Raw genomic sequence first — 21,240 nt, 5'->3', positions numbered from 1 at the left:
TTCCAGACCGATCAATCGTTAATCCTTCTCCTTAATTACTTTTTCTTTAACTTTGTGATGTGGAATTTAGTGCTCACGAAGAGAAAAGAACTGAGGGCTGCGAAATAAAGCAGGCTTTATCAATAGGTGATGGGCACTGCAGGCGGCCTCAAAGCATGTCTCAAAGGGCTCCCTTTGCCTGCAGAGAGAGGGTAATTTGATCGCCTTCATTTTCCTTGCTGGCACTTATTCCGGGCAAGAATGGCAAGCTGTATTCAAATGGTGCTTGAAGAAACATATCTTAAAACTTTGTTTTGCTTAAAATCATATCATCTTTGTTTAATAGCACATGAGTCTTCCCACAAGTACAGAAACATTGAGAAAGCGAAATAGGACCAGTTTTCTCAGGCAAAACTAATGATACAGAATGGCTGGTGATGCTTAGCAGAAAAAAAAAAAATCACAGTCCTAATCCCCGTAGGAGAAATATTAATTTGGCTTTCTCATTAGGCAGAGAATTGAATATGTGAAGCCCTGAAGCGGTTTTCTGTCCCCTCTTACCACCATTTTGGGGGCAGGGGATTCTGGGAAATCTCCAAATTTTGGAGTCGGACAGACCTGAGTTTGACTTCTGGACCCTTCTTACCAGCTGCATGGCCGTGTGGCTTTGGGGAGGTTTCTTTGCCTCTCGGAGCCTCATCTGCAGGATAGGGATACTGTTCCCTACATCCCAGAGGAGGCATGAGGATTAATGAGAGGAGATGGCAGTGATGAGCAGAAACTTTGGTGTCAACAGACAGACCCGGGAGCAAATCCTGCCTTTGCTACTTACCGCCTCTCTAAGCCTGTTCTATTTTCCACAAAAGGAGAAAGGTGCCACCTGTAATAAACCTCCTGTGAGGATCGAGTGAGTTAATGCAGGAAAAGCGCTAGGCTTAATACTTGATGCTTTGTAAACAGTAAATGATAGCTGTTGTTGTTATTATCTTGTTAACAACCTATGTAAAACGTTTGGCACTAAAATGTTGTTCTCCCTTCCCTCAGCTCCCAAAGTCAGTACTTACATTCAAACTTAATGTTTCTCAAATTTTCTGGAAGGTCATGGAGAGCCACTTTTAGCCACTCATCCAGCTGCTTGGCAAACTTTCGGATCACCTGAGTTAAGCTAGAAAGAGAAATGATCCATTTTAAGTGCCGCAGTGTGTTGCCTAGTCCTCCCAATAGGCCCGGACAGGGTTTGGTTTCCCCTGGTGGTGTTCTGGCTGCACCAGTGTCACTGGGAGCAGTAACCTCAGGGGCAGGACGGGTGGCCCAAGCCCCACCGAGCACTGGTGGGTCTGAGCAGGGCCTGCATAGTGCCCACGGTGGCCACCAGGGGACATGGTGCCTGGACTCTGAGCAAGATGGTGCAGACAGGGGGCCATGAGCCTGGGAACACTGTTTTGCAGACAGTCTTGCCCAAGCGTTGGCCCACCCAGCCCAGCTCTGGCTGCCCCAGCCTCTGGCCACTCGGCAGGAACTGGGAAGCAACAGCCTGTCTTTGCACTGACAAATATCCCTGACCTTGAAACCATATCTGATGTGGAGAGCCCACGGCTATTTGGGGGAAGGGGGTGAAGGGTGAGGGGACAGCAGGTTGCAGCACGAGATGAGAATCTGGGAGACCTTGTGCACCACTTTCAGGCTCTCACTGTGAACACAATGGGCTGGGTCACGCGTTGTCCATGGACTCCTCCTCTGGCATGGCCGCCACGGGGACCTCAGAGCCCGTGTTGAGCGTCCACACCATCCTCGCCCCCCGGCAACACTGCCTACCTTGCTCTCGCGGTGTCCCATGGACTCTCCTGTCAGACCCTGATCACCAACTTCCTCCCAAGGCAGTCCCCCCAGGCTTCTCACTCTTTAACTCTGCACTTCTTCACCAACCTTCTCCAAGACCCTCCCACCCACCTGCACACCCTCCACCAGCTGTGGGCACCACTCCCATGTTGCAGGGAACACAGCGGCAAAGGGAGAACTTTCCAGCATTCCACCACAACACAGCTCTCCTCCCCGGCCACTCTGACAGAATCAAGGGCCAACTCCGTGTCATCCCCTCCTGCCTCCTCAGGAACCCCACGTCACTAACCGCCCCTTCTCCAGGATATCCCACCTCTTCCTTTCACCACGCATGTCCCTCCTTAAAAATAAACCCTCTTAGAAATGGAAGGAAAACTTCCAAACTCTTTCTGTGAAGATTACCTTGATCCCAAAACCAGACAGAGGCCCCACTAAAGAGAAGAACTATAGACCAATTTCCCTGATGAACATGGATGCAAAAATCCTCAACAACATATTAGCCAACCAGATCCAACAATACATTAACAAAATTATTCACCGCGACCAAGTGGGATTTATCCCTGGGATACAGGGCTGGTTCAATATCTGCAAAACAATCAATGTGATTCATCACATCAATAAAAGAAAAGACAAGAACCACACGATCCTCTCAGTAGATGCAGAGAAAGCATCTGACAAAATACAGCATCCTTTCTTGATAAAAACCCTCAAGAAAGTAGGGATAGAAGGATCATACCTCGAGATCACAAAAGCCATATGTGAAACACCCAACACTAATTTCATCCTCAATGGGGAAAAACTGAGAGCTTTCCCCCTAAGGTCAGGAAAAAGACTGGGATGTCCGCTCTCGCCACTGTTATTCAACATAGTATTGGAAATCTTAGCCCCTGCAATCAGACAACACAAAGAAATGAAAGGCATCCAAATCGGCCAGGAGGAGGTCAAACTTCCACTCTTTACAGATGACATGATACTCTATATGGAAAACCCAAAAGATTCCATCAAAAAACTGCTAAAACTTATCATGAATTCAGCAAAGTTGCAGGATATAAAATCAATGCACAGAAATCTGTTGCATTCCTATACACCAATAATGAAGCAACAGAAAGAGAAATCAAGGAATTGATCACATTTACAATTGCACCAAAAACCATAAAATACCTAGCAATAAATCTAATCAAAGAGGTGAAAAATCTATACACTGAAAACTATAGAAAGCTTATGAAATAAATTGAAGAAGACACAAAATGGAAAAAGATTCCATGCTCCTGGATAGGAAGAACAAATATTGTTAAAATGTCAATACTACCCACAGCAATCTACATATTCAATGCAATGCCTATCAAAATTAACACCAGCATTCTTCACAGAGCTAGAGCAAACAATCCTAAAATTTGTATGGAACCAGAAAAGACCCCGAATAGCCGAGGCAATCTTGAAAAAGAAAACCAAGGCAGGAGGCATCTCCATCCTGGACTTCAAGCTGTATTGCAAAGCTGTAATCATCAAGACAGTATGGTACTGGTACAAAAACAGACACTCGGATCAATGGAACAGAATAGAGAACCCAGAAATGGACCCACAAACGTGTGGCCAACTAATCTTTGACAAAGCAGGAAAGAATATCCAATGGAATAAAGACAATCTCTTCAGCAAGTGGTGCTGGGAAAACTGGACAGCGACACGCAGAAAAATGAACCTGGACCACTTTCTTAACACCATTCACAAAAATAAACTCAAAATGGATGAAAGACCTAAATGTAAGACAAGAAGCCATCAAAATCCTGGAGGAGAAAGTAGGCAAAAACCTCTTTGACCTTGGCTGCAGCAAGTTCTTACTCAACACATCTCTGGAGGCAAGGGAAACAAAAGCAAAAATGAACTATTGGGACCTCATCAAAATAAAAAGCTTCTGCATAGCGAAGGAAACAATCAGCAAAACTCAAAGGCAACTGACAGAATGGGAGAAGATATTTGCAAATTACCTATCAGATAAAGGGTTAGTATCCAAAATCTACAAAGAACTTATCAAACTCAACATCCAAAAAACAAATAATCCAGTGAAGAAATAGGCAAAAGACATGAGTAGACACTTCTCCAAAGAAGACATCCAGATGGCCAACCAATACGTGAAACAGCAGGGAAATACAAATCAAAACCACACTGAGATACCACCTTACACCTGTCAAAATGGCTAACATTAACAACTCAGGCAACAACAGATGTTGACGAGGATGAGGAGAAAGAGGATCTCTTTTGCATCGTTGGTGGGAATGCAAGCTGGTGCAGCCACTCTGGAAAACAGCATGGAGGTTCCTCAAAAAACTAAAAATAGAACTACCCTACGACCCAGCAATTGCACTACTAGGCATTTATCCAAGGGATACAGGGGTGCTGTTTCAAAGGGACACATGCACCCCCATGTTTATAGCAGCACTATCAACAAGAGCCAAAGTATGGAAAGAGCCCAAATGTCCATCGATGGATGAATGGATAAAGAAGAAGTGGTATATATATACACTGCAGTATTACTCGACAATCAAAAAGAATGAAATCTTGCCATTTGCAACTATGTGGATGGAACTGGAGGGTATTATGCTAAGTGAAATTAGTCAGTCAGAGAAAGACAAAAATCATATGACTTCACTCATATGAGGACTTTAAGAGACAAAACAGATGAACATAAGGGAAGGGAAACAAAAATAATATAAAAACAGGGAGGGGGACAAAACAAAAAGAGACTCATAAATATGGAGAACAAACTGAGGGTTGCTGGAGGGGTTGTGGGAAGGGGAATGGGCTAAGTGGGTAAGAGGCATTAAGAAATCTACTCCTGAAATCGTTGTTGCACTATATGCTAACTAACTTGGATGTAAATTATAAACAAACAAACAAACCCTCTTATTTCTCTGCACTCTTTCTTCAAGGTACCACCCTCTGTCCTCCACTTCACACACATCCTTCTTCAGGAAGCCCATGGCTTCAGTCACCATCTATACTCACTCTCGGAGTTCCAGAGCAGAGGTCTCCAGAACTCCAGACCAACCACACACAGGTCCCCTCCATTTAGCATCCCAAAGGTACATCGACCTCAACATGTCCAAACTGAACTCCTCACTTCTCTGTCAGACTGGTTTCTTTTCTTACGTTCTCTATTTCATTGGGAACTCCACTTTTCATAAAGTTTTTGTTTGACTTTTTTATCATGAAAACATTTTAAATATACCCCAAGATAGAATAGTATAATAAACCTCCAAGAATCTGTGACCCAGCTTCCATAACTAGCAACGTTTTTCCAGTTCAATTTATCGCATGCCATGCTTGCTTGTCTGGAATGCTTTGAGCAAATTCAAGATGTATGATTTCAAAAAGTTCGTGTGTGTTTCTAACATGCCCTTATATATGTATGTATGTATGCACTGCCACATTTAAAACCACCATGCCATTAGTGTACCTGACACGATGAACAGCAATTCCTATTAGCTAAAGCCCAGTTGGTACGCAAATTTCTCTATTTCTCTCAGAGATATCTTTTAGTCTCTTTGAATCAGGATCCAAATACGGTCTACACACTGCACAAAAACATTGCCTTGTTCTATTTCCAAAGACTTTTTAAAAATTCTGTTTCATGGCATTGGTTTGTTAGCAACATCATGCTATTTGTTCCCTGTCATGTCCCACACTCTGATTTGGTTCATGTCTTCCTTATAGTGCCATTTAACACGTTCATCTATCCTGCATACTTATAGACTGGCAGTTAGGTCTAAAGAGGTGATCAAATTAAGTTACATTTTTTTTTAAGACACGAAAACTTTGTAGGTGGCTCTGTGCCACCCACTGCATTACACCATGAGACTTAAAATGGCTGGTTGTTCCTCTTTTAGTGTATCTAGTTTTGAGACTTAGTCTCTCTTCCTATCACCACATACTACAGGTTTCATCTCCAAGTTGCCTCTCAACCTCATCCAGTTTTCCCCTTTTCTCTCTACTTCCAGCTATCCTCCTCTCTCACCTGGGCCACTACAGCAGCTTCTACAAGTAAATACAAGAGCCTACCCTGCTCTGCTCACCTTCCCACCTCAACCCCACATTGTGAGAGGGATTCCTCTAAAACACTTGCAATTTTGATCTGTTTCACCTTCTGGTTAAACACCCCTCCCCTGCCCCCCAGTGCTTTCACATTCTTTGTTTGTTTGTTTGTTTGTTTGTTTGTTTTTTTAAGAGTGTGAGCAGGGGAGGGGCACAGAGAGAGGAGGAGAGGAGGAGAGGGGGAGAGAGAGAATCCCAAGCAGGGTCTGCACCAGCAGTGGAGAGTCCCATGTGGGGCTCAAACTCATGACCTGAGCTGAAATCAAGAGTCCAACACTTAACCCATTGAGCCACCCAGGTGCCCCTCACATTATTCTTAGGATAAAAACCAAAATCCTCACCATGATCCCCAAAGACCAGCCTCATCTTAAATTTTCTCTCTTCATCTACATTTCGGCCCCACTTGCCTCCACCCTGTTCTTTCCCATCTCAGAGCTTTTGACCTGGGCATCTTTCCATCCAAGAGCATCCAACCCTTCCTTGCCTACTCAACTCCTCCTCAGGTGTCACATCCACAGGAAAACCTTCTCTGAAGCCCCCTAGACTAAACTGGAATCTCTGGTTTTTCCCCTTGAAGGACCTTGTAGTTGTGACATTTGGTAACTATGCACTAATTTGTGTGATTATCTGGTTAATATCCATCTTTCCCACTAGACTGCATGCTCCAATACAGACGGCAGGGACTGTGCCTATTTTGCTTATCACTGTATGTTCAGCCATTAGCGTAGCACCTGACACCAAGTGGGCATATAAGGAATGTTTGTTAAATGAAATGAATGAGTGAATAGCCCCCAATCCCTAGCTGGGCAGATCTTCGACATATTCCCCACAGGACCCTATCCACACTGTCCCCACCTTTATTTCTCTGACTTCAGCTCCTCCCACTCCATCCCACCCCACCTCACCAGCTTACTCAGTTCCTACAGCACCAGTGCCCTTTCTGTTTCCTCAGGTCCTTGACAACCTCACCAGGGCCTTTGCATCTGCTGTTCCCTCAACCTGGAAATCTCCTGCCCCAGATTGCAGCCTGTTCCCTCCCTCCCCTAACAACTTCACAGGTTGGTTCAGTATTGACCACAGGATTTGAAACTGCCAGTCTCCCCACACTCCCAGCTCTACCAACTATTTCAACACTCTTGAGCCTGCCATGTGTTTTGATAAGAGTAGTTGGCTTCTGGGATGAACATTGAGTATAGAAAGGCAAGGACAGAGCAGGGGGAGATCTGCTTGAAGGTTATTGCAATAATCCAGGCAAGAGACTGGCCTGGATGAGGGGTGGTAACCATGGAAATAATGCAATATAGTCAGATTAAAATATTTTGAAGGCAGAGCCAACCAGGATGCCCTGGTGAGTGGATGCGGGTGTATGAGGAAAGACTGTTGCCAAGGATGTCTTCATGAAAGAAAAATGGTCTATGCACCGCCTGTGCCTAGCAGAGTGCCTGATACCCAGGAGGCACTTAATAAATGCTGAATACTGAGTGAACCAAAAGTACTGCACATGTAATAAAGCCAAAGTTCAAAACCACCATCCGTGATGAGCACACTGGATCCAACTTCTACGTGAGAAGACTTCCCAGAACATTTGGCCACTCTTGACAGAGGTCAAACTTTAGCTAAGTGTCTGGAGTGATCATCCTATCGCTGCCGGACCATCAAGGAGGGTGGCTTACCATTCCCCGCCCACGGCAACTTTCCCAGGAGACATCACCTGCCGCTGGAGAAGAGGAGCCGCCCTTTGTGCGGTGCCGACTTCCCGTGTCCCCTTCTTCCATCTCGCTCCCCAGGCTGGCACTCCCAGGGTCGCCCTGCTCCTCTAGTGTCACACCTTCTCCTCCTCCCTTTTGTGCAGGTGGCTCCCACATCTATAACTCCAGCTTCGGCCCTGCTCCTGCATCTTAATTCCACACTTGTAACTCTCTGAATGACCCCCAGCCATGATGCTGGCACAACAGCAACAGTGTTAATGGCGGCCGCCTTGTAATGAGTGCAGTGTGCCAAGTGCTAAACCTTTCGCACATATTTCTTATTTAATCCTCACATCCACCCTACGAAGCAGGTACTATTGTTAGTCCCAGCAGAGAGGTGAGAAATCAAGGCTCAGAGAAGTTATTTTATTTGTCCAAGGAGATGCACCAAGTATGTGGACAAGCCAAGACTGAAGCCCAGATGTGTCTGGCTCCAAAGCTCTAGTATCTCAGTCTTCTCTCGGCTTCTCTGATATCTCATCTTCCCTGCCCGGTCCACCACCCCTAAACACACACACACACACACACACACACACACACACACACACACATGCACGCACACACACACACACATGCACGCACGCACACACACACACACACACATGCACGCACGCACACACACACACGCACGTGCGCTTCCTTACTTCTGCTAAACCAACCATTACCAACAACCACTATGCCGAGGTCACAAGAGGTGAAAAGTCCAAGTTTGAGAATGATCTACATTTCTTATAAATAAGAACATATCGGGGTATCTGGGTGGCTCAGCAGGTTAAGCATCCAACTTTCGCTCAGGTCATGACCTCACAGCTCGTGAGTTCAAGCCCCACATCGGGCTCTGTGCCGACAGCTCAGAGCCTGGAGCCTGCTTCTGATTCTGTATCTCCCTCTCTCTGCCCCTTCCCTGCTTGCTTGCACACGCGCTTTCTCTCAAAAATAAATATACATTTTAAAAGCTGTAAAAAAAAAAGAGCATATGGTTCATGGTTATCTCTATATTACCACTCATCCACCTGAATTTCAATATGCTTTACTGATAGAAGGTAAGAGGTGGGTCTGAGCTCATCAGCTCGTGAGAACCTCTAGAGTCAATTCTCGTTTCTACCCTGGCCAAGCACAGGACTGGGCATATAGAACACACTCAAACAGGCTTCAGGGATGAATGCATTCATAAAATTGTGAAAAATCGGCTGTCTGATGAAGTCTGGTCTTTTGAGTAAGTTTTTTCTTCTTGATTTAATGGGAAAGGCACTGGATTTATAAGGCAAAGGTCACTTTGGCAAGTTAACAACGTCCTTTTTTAAAAACTGGTCTCTCGTGGGAGACTGGAAGCTCAGTCAGGGCAGGGAGTTTGTTTCTCTCTTTTAATGCAATGCTCCAGGACTCAGCAGAGTGTTCAGCATGTTGTAGTAATCAACAGACATTGTTTAATGAAGAATGAATAGTTGACTCATGGCTGTTTCATTTATTTGCAGGTGACTAACGCCATTTCAGTCACTAAAGTGACTAAAGTGATTTCAACTCTTAAGCTCCAATTTTTACATCTATAAAAATAAGCCAATTACAGGGAAGGAGGCAAGGGTTAGCATTTCATTAGCACACCACAAAATGCTCTATAACAAACTACAGATGCCCTTCATGTATGTAACACCTATTAAACAGTACCAGAAGTATGTGAAGCTCTCATATAACGGTGCATATACTTTTACTGACCCCCCCAGGAGGTACCTTCTCATGATAAAACGAAGGTACACATTTGGTCACTATCTAGTTCACTTGAACAATGCACAAGAAAGAACAACTCAACGCTTATAGGGGTCTCCCTCCCTCCCTCTCTCTCTTTCCATATATATAATTTTTATAATCCTATCCATATTTTAAATTCAGATATATATGTGTATACCTGTGTATACACATGTTTATAAAAATAATCCCAGTCTTAATTAAAACAGAACAAAAATGCAGAAAAGCACAAGACTAAAATTTGACTATAATCCCATTGGGAGGTAATCTTTGCTCCTATCTAGGTATGTGTCTGTTCCACCTAGAATGTGGAAAACTGGAAAAAGCAACACTCCCACCATAATAAGAGAAAGCCAGATAATCCACAAAATCCTAACTTTTCTTGAACCCACCAGACAACTGAGGTCACAACCACCTAGCCTGGAAGGCACAGAAAGACAGGCACCTCCAAAGAGAGAAGGACTTAGGAACTGGTTCATCTGTTCTGAGGGAGGAAAGCAGGATCTCTAGGTAAAAAGAATTCAATTCAGTTTTTAAGACAAATTGCTAAGGGCCAAGTGTGAACTAGCATGACAGTAAAGAACTCTAGGAGCCACAGATGCAAAGGAAGTTTACACCTATTCACAAGATCTTCCCCACAGGCCTCACCAGGTGCTCATGAGGAATCCTGGAGAATGAAGGAAGCATATCTCCAAGATGCCTGCTTGGAGGAGGGGAGCAACCATGGCTGCAGGGAGAGCGTGAAGTCCTAGCCAGCCAGCAGTCTCTCCCCTATGGAACAAAAGCTTCAAGTGGCCAGCGGGAGGATGGAAACACTGTTGACTGTGGGCGTAGAAAGAGAGCCAATGCAGGTGGGGGAAGTAAAAAGAAAAAGCTCTCTAACCTTGGTAGAAACCATCATGGGCTCAGACTATATAAGAGATTCATATCTGGGGCAGGATAGGATCACGGAGAATGCCTGACTCAGAGCCAGCAACACAGAGCCTGCTGGGGACTAAACCAGGACAGCAGGGAAACCCCCACACCTCCATACCAGCCCCAAACAGGCCAATAAGTGTAAGAGAGGTACACAGGGAGGGCCTAAAGCTGAGGATGAGAACCCACCCCACCAACAAACTTTCAACCTAAGCACAGGGTACCGCAGAAGAATCTGGTAGTCCACTGAAGGTAACCCATAGCAACAACAAAACCCAGACCCAATCAACGCCTAAATAAGCTGACTCAACTCCCTACATCAAGAGCTAGGAGAGGAAGAGGCATATCTATTTCCAGACATAAATACTATTTACTTCAGTCTTTACTCTTCTAACTACTGTTTGGAAGTCAATAAAAAATTATAGGACACACAGAAAATTAAGAAAAAGAATCGACTATGACTGAATGGATTAAAAAAAAAAAAAAGACCCATCCATACATTGCCTATAAGAGACTCACTTCAGACCTAAAGATACACACAGACTGAAAGCGAAGGGATACAAAAAGATATTCCATGAAAATGAGAGTGAAAAAAAAGAAAAAATAAAACAAAGTAGCAATACTTATATCAGACAAAGAAGGACTTTAAAATAAAGATTGTAACAGGAGACAAGTGCATTACATAATGATAAAGGTATCAATCCAAAAAGAAGATAAAACAATTGTAAATATCTATGCACTCAACACAGGAGCACCTAAATACATAAAGCAAATATTAACTGACATAAAAGGAGAAATTGACAGTAGTAGGGGACTTCAACATCCCACTTTCATCAATGGGTAGATCATCCAGGCAGAAAATCAACAAGGATACAGTGGCTTTGAACAATACATTAGACAAGATGGACTTAACAGATATATTCAAAACATTTCATCTAAACACAGCAGAACAAACCAATTTGACAATAAATTTCATATTAAAAAAATGCAAAAAAATAAAAATATAAACAGCAGAACACACATTCTTTTCGAGTGCACATGGAACTTTCTCCAGGACAGATCACATGTTAGGCCACAAAACAAGTCTCAATAAATTTAATATTTAAATCATATTAAGCATATTTTCTGATCATAAAAGTATGAAACTAGAAATCAATTACAAGGAAAAAAACTGGAAAGAAGACAAACACATGGAGGCTAAACAAAATGCTACCAAACAACCAATAGGTCAATGAAGAAATCAAAGAGGGAATTAGAAAAAAAACATGGAGACAAATGAAACTGAAAATACAATGGTCCAAAATCTGTGGGATGCAGCAAAAGCAGTTCTAAGAGGGAAGTTTATGGTGATATAGGCCTACCTCAAGAAACATCAACAAAAAAATCTCAGACAATGTAACTTTATGCCTAAAGGAACTAGAAAAAGAACAGACAAAGCCCAAAGTGAGTAGAAGGAAGGAAGGAATAAAGGTCAGAGTTGAAATAAATGAAACAGAAACTTACAACACAATAGATCAATAAAACAAAGAGGTGCTTTTTTAAAAAGATAAACAAAAATGAGACACCTTTAGCCAGAGTCAGCAAGAAAAAAGATAGAGGACTCAAGAAAATCAAAAATGAAAGAAGAAAAATAACAACTGATATCACAGAAAAACAAACGATTATGAGAAACTATTAAAAAAATTATACAACAACGAACTGGACAACCTAGAAGAAATGGATAAATTCCTAGAAACATACGATCGTCCCAAACTGGATCAGGAAAAAACAGAAAATCTGAACAGACTGATTACTAGTAATGAAGTTGATCAGTAATAAAACAGAAGTCCAAAGTCAGACAGCTTCACAGGTGAATTCTACCAGCGATTTAAAGAAAAATTAATACTTATTATTCTCAAACTATTCCAAAACATAGAAAAGAAAGGAGAGCTTCCAAATTTATTCTACAAGGCATTACCCTGATACCAAAACCAGACAGGCACTACCAAAAAAGAAAACTACAGGCCAGCATCCCCGATGAATACAGATGCAAAAATCCTTAACAAAATATTAGCAAACTATATTCAACAATACATTAACAATCGTTCACCATGATCAAGTGGGATTTATTGCCAAGATGCAAAGGTGGTTCCGTATACACAAATCAATCAAAGTGACACATCACATTAACAAAAGGAAGGATAAAAGTGATATGAACATCTGAATAGATGCAGAAAAAGCATTTGAAAAATTCAATATCCATTCACGATAAAAAAAAAAGCTCTCAACAAAGTGGGGTTTGGAGGAAACATACATCAACATAACAAAGGCCATAAATGACCAATCCACAGCTAACATCATACTCAATAGTGAAAAACTGAAAGCTTTTCCTCTAAGATCAAGAATAAGACAAGGATGTTCACTCTCACTTTTATTCAACAAAGTAAAGGAAATCCTAGCCATAGCAATCAGATGAGAGAAAGAAATAAAAGGCATCCAAATTGTGAAGTAGAAGTTAAACTGTCCCTATTTGCAGATGACATGATACTATGTATAGAAAACCCTAAAGATTCCACCATAAAACTATTAGAATAAATGAATTCAGTTAAGTTATAGGACACAAAATCAATATACAGAAATCTGTTGCATTTCTATACACTAATAATGAAGTAGCAGAAAAACAAACTAAGAAAACAATTCCATTTACAATTGCACAAAACAGAATAAAATACCTAGGAATAAACTTGACCAAGGAAGTGAAAGACCTGTACTTTGAAAACTATAAAACAATAATGGAAGAAGCAGAACACAATATAAACAAATATAAAGAAACACATGCTCATGGGCTGGAAGAATTAATATTGTTAAAATGTTCACACTACCCAAAGCAATCTATAGATTGAATGCAATCTCTATCAAAATGCCAATAGTATTTTTCAGAGAACTTGAACAAATAATCCTAAAATTTGTGTGGAAACACAGAAGATCCCAAACAGCCAAAGCAATCTTAAGAAAGAAGAACGAAGCTGGAGGTACCACAATCCAGGATGTTAAAGTATACTACACAAAGCTAAAGTAATCAAAACAGTAAGGTACCGGCACAAAACAGACATATAGATCAATGGAACAGGAAGGAGAGTCAGAAATAAGCCCACGCTCATATGGTCAATTTATCTATGACAAAGGAGGCAAGAATATACGATGGGCAAAAGACAGTTTTTTCAACAAATGGTGTTGGGAAAACAAGACAGCTACATGCAAAAGAATGAAACTGGACCACTTTCTTACCACATACACAAAAATAAACTCAAAATGGATTAAAGACCTAAATATGAGACCTGAATTACTACTAAAAGAAAACCTAGGTAGTAAGCTCTTGGACATTCACCTTAGCAATACATTTATGGATATGTCTCCTCAGACAAGGGAAACAAAAGCAAAAATAAACTTTTGCACAACAAAGGAAACCATCGACAAAACAAAAGGCAACTTACTTAATGGAGGAAGACATTTGCAAATGACATACCCAATAAGGGATCAATATCCAAAAAATATGAAGAACATATACAACTCAACACCAAAAACCGGACAATCCGATTAAAAATAAGCAGACCACGGGGCGCCTGGGTGGCGCAGTCGGTTAAGCGTCCGACTTCAGCCAGGTCACGATCTCGCGGTCTGTGAGTTCGAGCCCTGCGTCGGGCTCTGGGCTGATGGCTCAGAGCCTGGAGCCTGTTTCTGATTCTGTGTCTCCCTCTCTCTCTGCCCTTCCCCCGTTCATGCTTTGTCTCTCTCTGTCCCAAAAATAAATAAACGTTGAAAAAAAAAATTAAAAAAAAATAAGCAGACCTGAATAGACATTTTTTCAAAGGAAATATACAGGTGGCAACAGATACAGGAAAAGATGTTCAACATCACTAATCATCAAGGAAACGTGAATCAAAACCACAATGAAATATTACCTCATACCAGCCACAATGGCTAGTATCAAAAACGTAAAAACTAAAAAGTGCTGGTGAAGATATGTAGCAAAGGGAACCCTCTGCACTGTTGGTGGGAGTATAAATTAATGCAACCACTGTGGAAAACAGTATGGAGATTCCACAGAAAATTACAAATTGAAATACCATACAATTCAGTAAAAAATTCCACTGCTGGGTGTTTACCCAAAATGAAAACACTAACTCTGTGTTCACTGCAGCATATTTACAATAGCCAAGGTATGGACGCAACCCAAGTGTCCATCAATAAATAAACAAATAAAGAAGATGTGGCATATATACACGACGGAGTATTACTTAGCCATAAAAAAGAGTAAGATTTTGCCATTTGCAACAAAATGCATGACCCTAGAGAGTATTATGTTAAGTGAAATAAGACAGACAGTAAAAGACAAATACCATAGGATTTCACTCATACGTGGAATCTGAAAAAGAAAACAGACAAATAAAAAACCAGAAACAGAGTCATAAATACAGAGAACACACTGGTGGTCGCCAGAGGGGAGGGGCATGGGAAGGATAGGCAAAATAGGTGAAGGGAATTAACATGTACAAACTTCCAGTTACAAAGCAAGTAAGTCACAGGGGTGAAAAGTACAGCATTGGGAATATAGTCAATAATATCTTAAGAACATTGTATAGTGACAGGTGGTAACTACACTTACTGGGGTGAGTGCTGCATAATGTACAGAACTGCCCAGTCACTATGTTGGATGCCTGAAACTAATATAACATTGTATGTCAACCATAATCCAATAAATTGGAGTAATACATATTTTTAAATAAAATAATACAAATAAATGATAAAAATAATACAAATTTTAAAAAGAAAAAGAATCCACTCTCAAGAGATAAAGGCATGAAGAGAACCTGACTATCAAACAGGCAATTTATTTATTTATTTTTTATTTTTTAAATGGAACCGTAGTTGCCTTTTATTAAAACCATATGGTGTGTTGTTTTTAAGAGACTGGTTTTGCAGATCAGTTGGTTGTATGCAACTATGCTGTCATTTCTCTTTCTGTACTGTAACTCATGTTTTAAATGAATTTGATGAATGAAATAATACCACTATTCTTGAAAAATATATTTCTTATTCTGTGTATAATTTTTCTAATGAAACTTTAAACCTTTGAAATGTGGTAGTATGTTTTCTGTAAGTGGAATTGCCTTTGTTACCAAATGAATAAGGACTGACCTAAGATCAGACTCTTCTTTTGGTCTGTGATGCATTTTAGTAGCCATTCTAAGCTTTTCATTGGCTCAGATTATATGTAAAATAAGGTTATATTACACACATTAAAGACTCAGTTTGAAGATAAGGACTGAAAATAGATATAGGGTTGAGATCCTAAAAAGCCTGCTGAATTTAACTTGTTCAACCTTCAAACAGGCAATTTAAAATAACTATCATTGGGGCACCTGGGTGGCTCAGACAGCTGAGCGTCTGACTTCAGCTCAGGTCATGATCTCACGGTTCATGAGTTTGAGCCCCACGTCAGGCTCTCTGCTGTCAGCACAGAGCCCACTTCAGATCCGCTGTGCCCCCTCTCTCTGCCCCTCCCCTGCTCTCTCTCTCTCTCTCTCTCAAAAATAAACACTAAAAAAATTTTTTAAATAAATACGATTAATATGTTAAAGGTTCCCATGGAAAGGATAAACAATAAGTATGAACAGATGAGGAATTTCAGCAGAAACACAGAAATAATAAAAAGCCATCAAATGAAATGTTAGAAAATGAAAACAAAATATGGCAACAGAGGTGAAGAATGCCTTCAGCAATCTCATTAGCAAAGTCGACATATGCTAGAAAAAAATCAGTAAGCCTGAAGATAGGCCAATAAAAATGAATCTAACCAAAACACAAAACGAGTGAAAAAAGTTAAACAGAGCATCCAAGACAGTTGTGGGACAGTGTCAAATGGTCTGACATGCATGTAAGCTTAATCACATAAGGAGAAAAGGGAGAAAACACAGAGCAGAAGATAATGGCAGGGAGTTTTCCAACAATAATGAAACACATCAAAGCAAACAGATCCAAGAAGTTCAGAAAATCTCAAGCAGGGTTAACTAGACACATCATATTCAAACAGCTAAAACCAAAGGTAGAGAAAATCCCAAAGGCAGCCAGAGGAAAAAAGGCACATTGTATGCAAAGCAGAAAAGATGTACAAAGATAAACATGCAAGCCGGAAAATGAACGGTTGAAATCTTGAAAGTGCTGAACATAAAACCAAACAGAAAACTTTGAATCCAGGAAACCATACCCACTGAAAGCATCTTTCAAAAATGAAAGAGAAATAATGACTTTTTCAGACCAACAAAAGCTGAGATGATTCATTAGCACCAGACCTGCAATACTAGAAATGTTTTAGACAACTCTTCAGGCAGGGGGATATTATAATCTCATCAAACACAGAAACCAGGATTTTATACAAAGAAATGAGGCTCCGAAATCACTAGGATGACAGTAAATTTAAAAGACTGTCTTCTGAATCTTTAATCACTCCAAAGGTGAATTATCTAAAGCAAAAACAGTAACACCTGTGAGTGTAGAGCATCTACAAGACCAAAATGTGTGAAAGCAACGGCATAAAAAAATGAGAGAATGAACTGGAGGTAGACTGCTGTGAGGTCCCTGCAGTCCATGAGGCGCAGTATGATACTACCTGAAGGTAGGCTGTGAATAACGAAGATCTACAAACCCAGAGGCATCCACTAAAACAATTTTTAAAACAGATCTAAGAAACAGTCTGGTTATGGAGATAAAACAGAATGATTTTTAAAAAATTAACCTAAAACTAGGCACAAAAACAGGGGAAAAAAGGATAAAAACGGAAGGAACCACTAGAAAACAACTAGCGAGGTGGAAAATTTTAATCAACCTTGTCATTAATAACATTAAATGCAATTCACATTAAATATGAAGGCCTAGACATAGCAACTAAAACTGGGAATTGTCAGACCGGGTGAAGAAGCAGGAGCTCACACTATACGTTGGCTCCGTGAGATCTACTCTAATTGGCTACGTGAGATCTACTCTAACTATGAAGACACAGAGTAACAGAGTGGGAAAAGGCATGCCATGCAAACACCGAGTGATAAGTGGTTATCAGGCGATGGCAGTGGGAATAAGAGGGGCATGAGAAAAGTTTTTAAAGTGATGAAATTGTTCTGTGTTTCAATCATACAATTGACCCTTGAACTTGTGAACTAAGTGAACATACCTACATATGAATTGATTTTCAATAAATACAGTAAATTTATTTTCTCTTCCTTATGATTTTCCTTTTTTTTTTTTTGAAGTTTATTTATTTGAGAGACATAGAGATAGCACAAGTGGGGGGGAGGGGCAGAGAGAGAGACAGAGGCAGGGAGAGAGAGTGAGAGAGAGAGAGAGAGAGAGAGAGAGAGAGAGAATCCCAAGCAGGCTCCATGCTGCCAGCACAGGCCCAATGCAGGGCTAAAACCCACAAAGCTGCGAGATCATGACCTGAGCCGAAACCAAGAGTTGGACACTTAGCCAACTGAGCCACCCAGGTGCCCATTCCTTGTAATTTTCTTAACAGCATTTTCTTCTCTCTTACTCTATTGTAAGAATACAGTATGTAATACACAGAGCAGACAAAAATATGTTTAATCGCCTGTTTGTATTACTGGTAAGGCTTCTGGTCAACAGTAGACTATTAGTACTTGGGCTTTGGAGGAGTCAAAAGTTATATGCAAATTTTTGACTGCACAGGGGTTTGGCACCTCTAGTCCCTGTGTTGTTCAAAGGTCAGCTGTATACACTAAAAATGGTGAATGTTACTATATATAAAGTATACTCCAAATAAACCTGAATTTCAAAAATAAAATGAAATAAACAGCTATAAACATATACATAACAATATAAAATGAAATGATAGAACTAAGAACAAAAGTATCTATTGTATCAGCAAATGTAATTGGGCTAGACCTTTTTAGTAAGAGAAAAAAATCTGATTGAACTATAAAATTCTAAATGGTTCTGCATATAAGCAAGTTATAAAGGTTAAATATAAAAAGATGGGCAAATGCATTTGGGACAGATGAAAACAAAGAGAAAATAGAGGTAATGATCTTAGTATCAGACAAGCTAAATTGTTGGCCCAAAAAAATTTCAATTAGACTTTATAATGCCAAGAGTACAATTTACAATGAAGATGTTACAATTCATAATGAAGCTGTTGCTCACATTGAAGATAAAGCAGCTAGAAATATCAAGGCATCATATAACATAGCATCAATATTCAAAAACAAAAATTATAGGAGACCAAGGTGAAATAGGTTAGCACACATTAGTAGTAAGTCTTAAAACTTATTTACCTATCTTGATCCATAACAGTCTAAGTGGACAGCACTAAGACAAAGGAGAACTTAGTAACAACGTTGACCCAAATACATACATGTCAAAGTCTGTACTTTGAACGCAGACAGTGTTTCTTCTTTCCAAGTGGCACAAAAGTGACTATATATTAAACAACAAATAAAACCTCAAAAGAAGAAACAGTTCAGAAAACAATCCCTACTCAATAAAGGCTAAAATGAATAGCATAAGTAGAAGGTAATAGCTCCTAACAATTGGAAGTTTTAAAGTCCTCTTTTAAAGTTCTTAGGACATAGAGGAACTCCAATCCAAAGTTGCAAAATATCTAGAAAATAATGATGTTAAAATATTACATCTCGAAAACTATGGGATACAGGTAGAACAGTGCTCAAAGAAAGACCCAACCCTGAAATATCTATGTTATTAAACAAGAATGAAAGAAAGTAAGTAAATCAGCATCTGTTTTTTTGTCAGTTATTTTTGGTCACTGATAAAACAACAAACTATGTAGTGGGCATTCAATAAAATATTTGTTGAATACACGAAGAACAGAGTAAACTTAGGAAAGTAAAAGAAATGAGTTAAATAAAAGAAATCGATGTATTGGAAAAAAAGAAAGAGTAATAGCACCAATAAATATATCCAAGGGTATGTTCCTTGAAAAAAATAAAACAAAACAGGTAACTTAATCACAAAATAGCAGCAGAAAGCACAACTCTACAACCTAAAACATAGTAACGCAGAAATAATCACAGACACAGAGGAAACTCAATGAGTCTATAGACTCACTTTGCTCAACCCCAAGCAAATAAATTTAAAGATCTAGAAGTGGACATTTTCTAGGAAGACATAATTTAACAAAACTTACCTCAGAGAAGATAGAAAATTGAAACTAACCAATTGCTATAGAAAAAAAAAAAAAGAAAAACTCAAAGATTTACTCCCACAAAACACTACACCCAGATGCCTTCAAAGGGGAATTAATTATGTGTGTCTCCAAGAGCAAATCATTTCAATGCTATTTAAAGTGTGTCAGAGCTTAGAGAAAAAAGGGGGTGGAGAGAAGCTTCCACATTTCTTTCACAAAGCAAGAAAAACATTGATACCAACAACTAATGAAGATCAAACACAAAAAGAAAATTGCAGACCAATCTCACTTTATGATTTTGATGCAGAGACTCTACGTAAAACATTAGCAAATAAAATCCTGTAGCACATTAAAGAGTATATACAGTGAGTAAGTGGGGTTTATTCTAGGAATGCAAGAATGGTTCAATATTAGGAGATGAGTAAAATAATAATTTCCATAGATGATGAAAACCATTGGATAATATTCAACAACGCTTCTTGATAAAATATTTAATGAATTTTAAAAACATAGACATTCCTTAATAAGATAAAATATGTCAGTCTTAATCCCAAATCCCACACGATGTTTAATGAAGAAACATTACATGCATTTTCATTAAAGCTGAGAACTTCAACATGTTCTTGAGGTATAAGCCAATGTAACTAGACAAGAGAAATAAATGAGAGGTATAAAAATTAGAAAAACAGTGGTAAAGTTGTCTGTATTTGTAGATGATAGGATTCTAAACATGGAAAGTCTAAGAGAACCTCAAAAAATAAATACAACAAGATAAGCTTGACATGGCCAGCTCAAAATAGAACACACAGATACCAGTAGCTTTCATATACACAACCCACCACCCATCAAGAGCTATGGAGGAAAAGAACACGTTCACACTAGCATCAAAAAGATAAATATCTAAGAATAAATTTTTAAAATGTGTAAAATTTATATGAAAAAACATCTGCAATACTCCTGCAGTCACAACATTAAAGAGCAGGATAAATGTCAAGGCAAACTATGTTTACCATTAGGAATTCTCAATATCATTAATATACACTTTTCCCTAAATTGATTTCTAAATGCAATGTAATCTCAATAAGAATACATGTATAAGTGCTATATATGTCTATATATTGAAATAGACAAACTGATGGCAAAGTAGTTCATACGGGAAAATAAGTGATAATAATAGGAAAATGGTTTAAAAAAGGAAAGTAAGTATGAGGAGCTAGTCCTACTAAATATTAAATATGTTTAAAAAGCACAAAACTAGGGGTGCCTGGGTGGCTCAGTCGGTTGGGCGTCCGACTTCGGCTCAGGTCATGATCTCGTGGTCCATGAGTTTGAGCCCCGCATCGGGCTCTTGGCTGACAGCTCAGAGCCCAGAGCCTGTTTCGGATTCTGTGTCTCCCTCTCTCTCTGACCCTCCCCTGCTCATGCTCTGTCTCTGTCTCAAAAATAAATAAATGTTAAAAAAAAATTTTTTTTAATTTAAAAAATAAAATAAAAGCACAAAACTTAAAACAGAGTGACCCTGGAACATGAATGTATAGAAATATCAATGGCATAGGATAGGAAGTCCAGAAATAGCCCTTAATACATACAGAATTTATTATATAAAAAAAAGAGACATCTCAAATCTATGAAGAAAAGATGGAATAATTAACATATGGTGTTGGGAGAACAGGATAGCTGCTGAGGAGAAAATAAAGCCACATTTCACATCCTAGACCAGGATGAATTCCA

General features: G+C 39.8%; 1 protein-coding gene across 6 annotated transcripts in view; it reads right to left on the bottom strand.

Moving 5' to 3' along the window:
* The window catches only part of RFX4 (regulatory factor X4), a 161,180-nt gene that overhangs the window by 47,285 nt on the left and 92,655 nt on the right, over nucleotides 1–21,240 (bottom strand). For all 6 annotated transcript variants that reach the window (XM_047868357.1, XM_047868356.1, XM_047868352.1 and 3 more), the window contains one exon: nucleotides 1,044–1,144. In XM_047868357.1, the coding sequence (XP_047724313.1) occupies nucleotides 1,044–1,144 (101 nt within the window). The remainder of the gene's footprint in view (nucleotides 1–1,043; nucleotides 1,145–21,240) is intronic.

This window comes from Prionailurus viverrinus, chromosome B4 (genome assembly GCF_022837055.1).
Source record: "Prionailurus viverrinus isolate Anna chromosome B4, UM_Priviv_1.0, whole genome shotgun sequence".
In the NCBI taxonomy this organism is placed as follows: Eukaryota; Metazoa; Chordata; class Mammalia; order Carnivora; family Felidae; genus Prionailurus; species Prionailurus viverrinus.
Note: the sequence above shows the minus strand (reverse complement) of the source record. Positions and strands in the feature narration are given on the sequence as shown.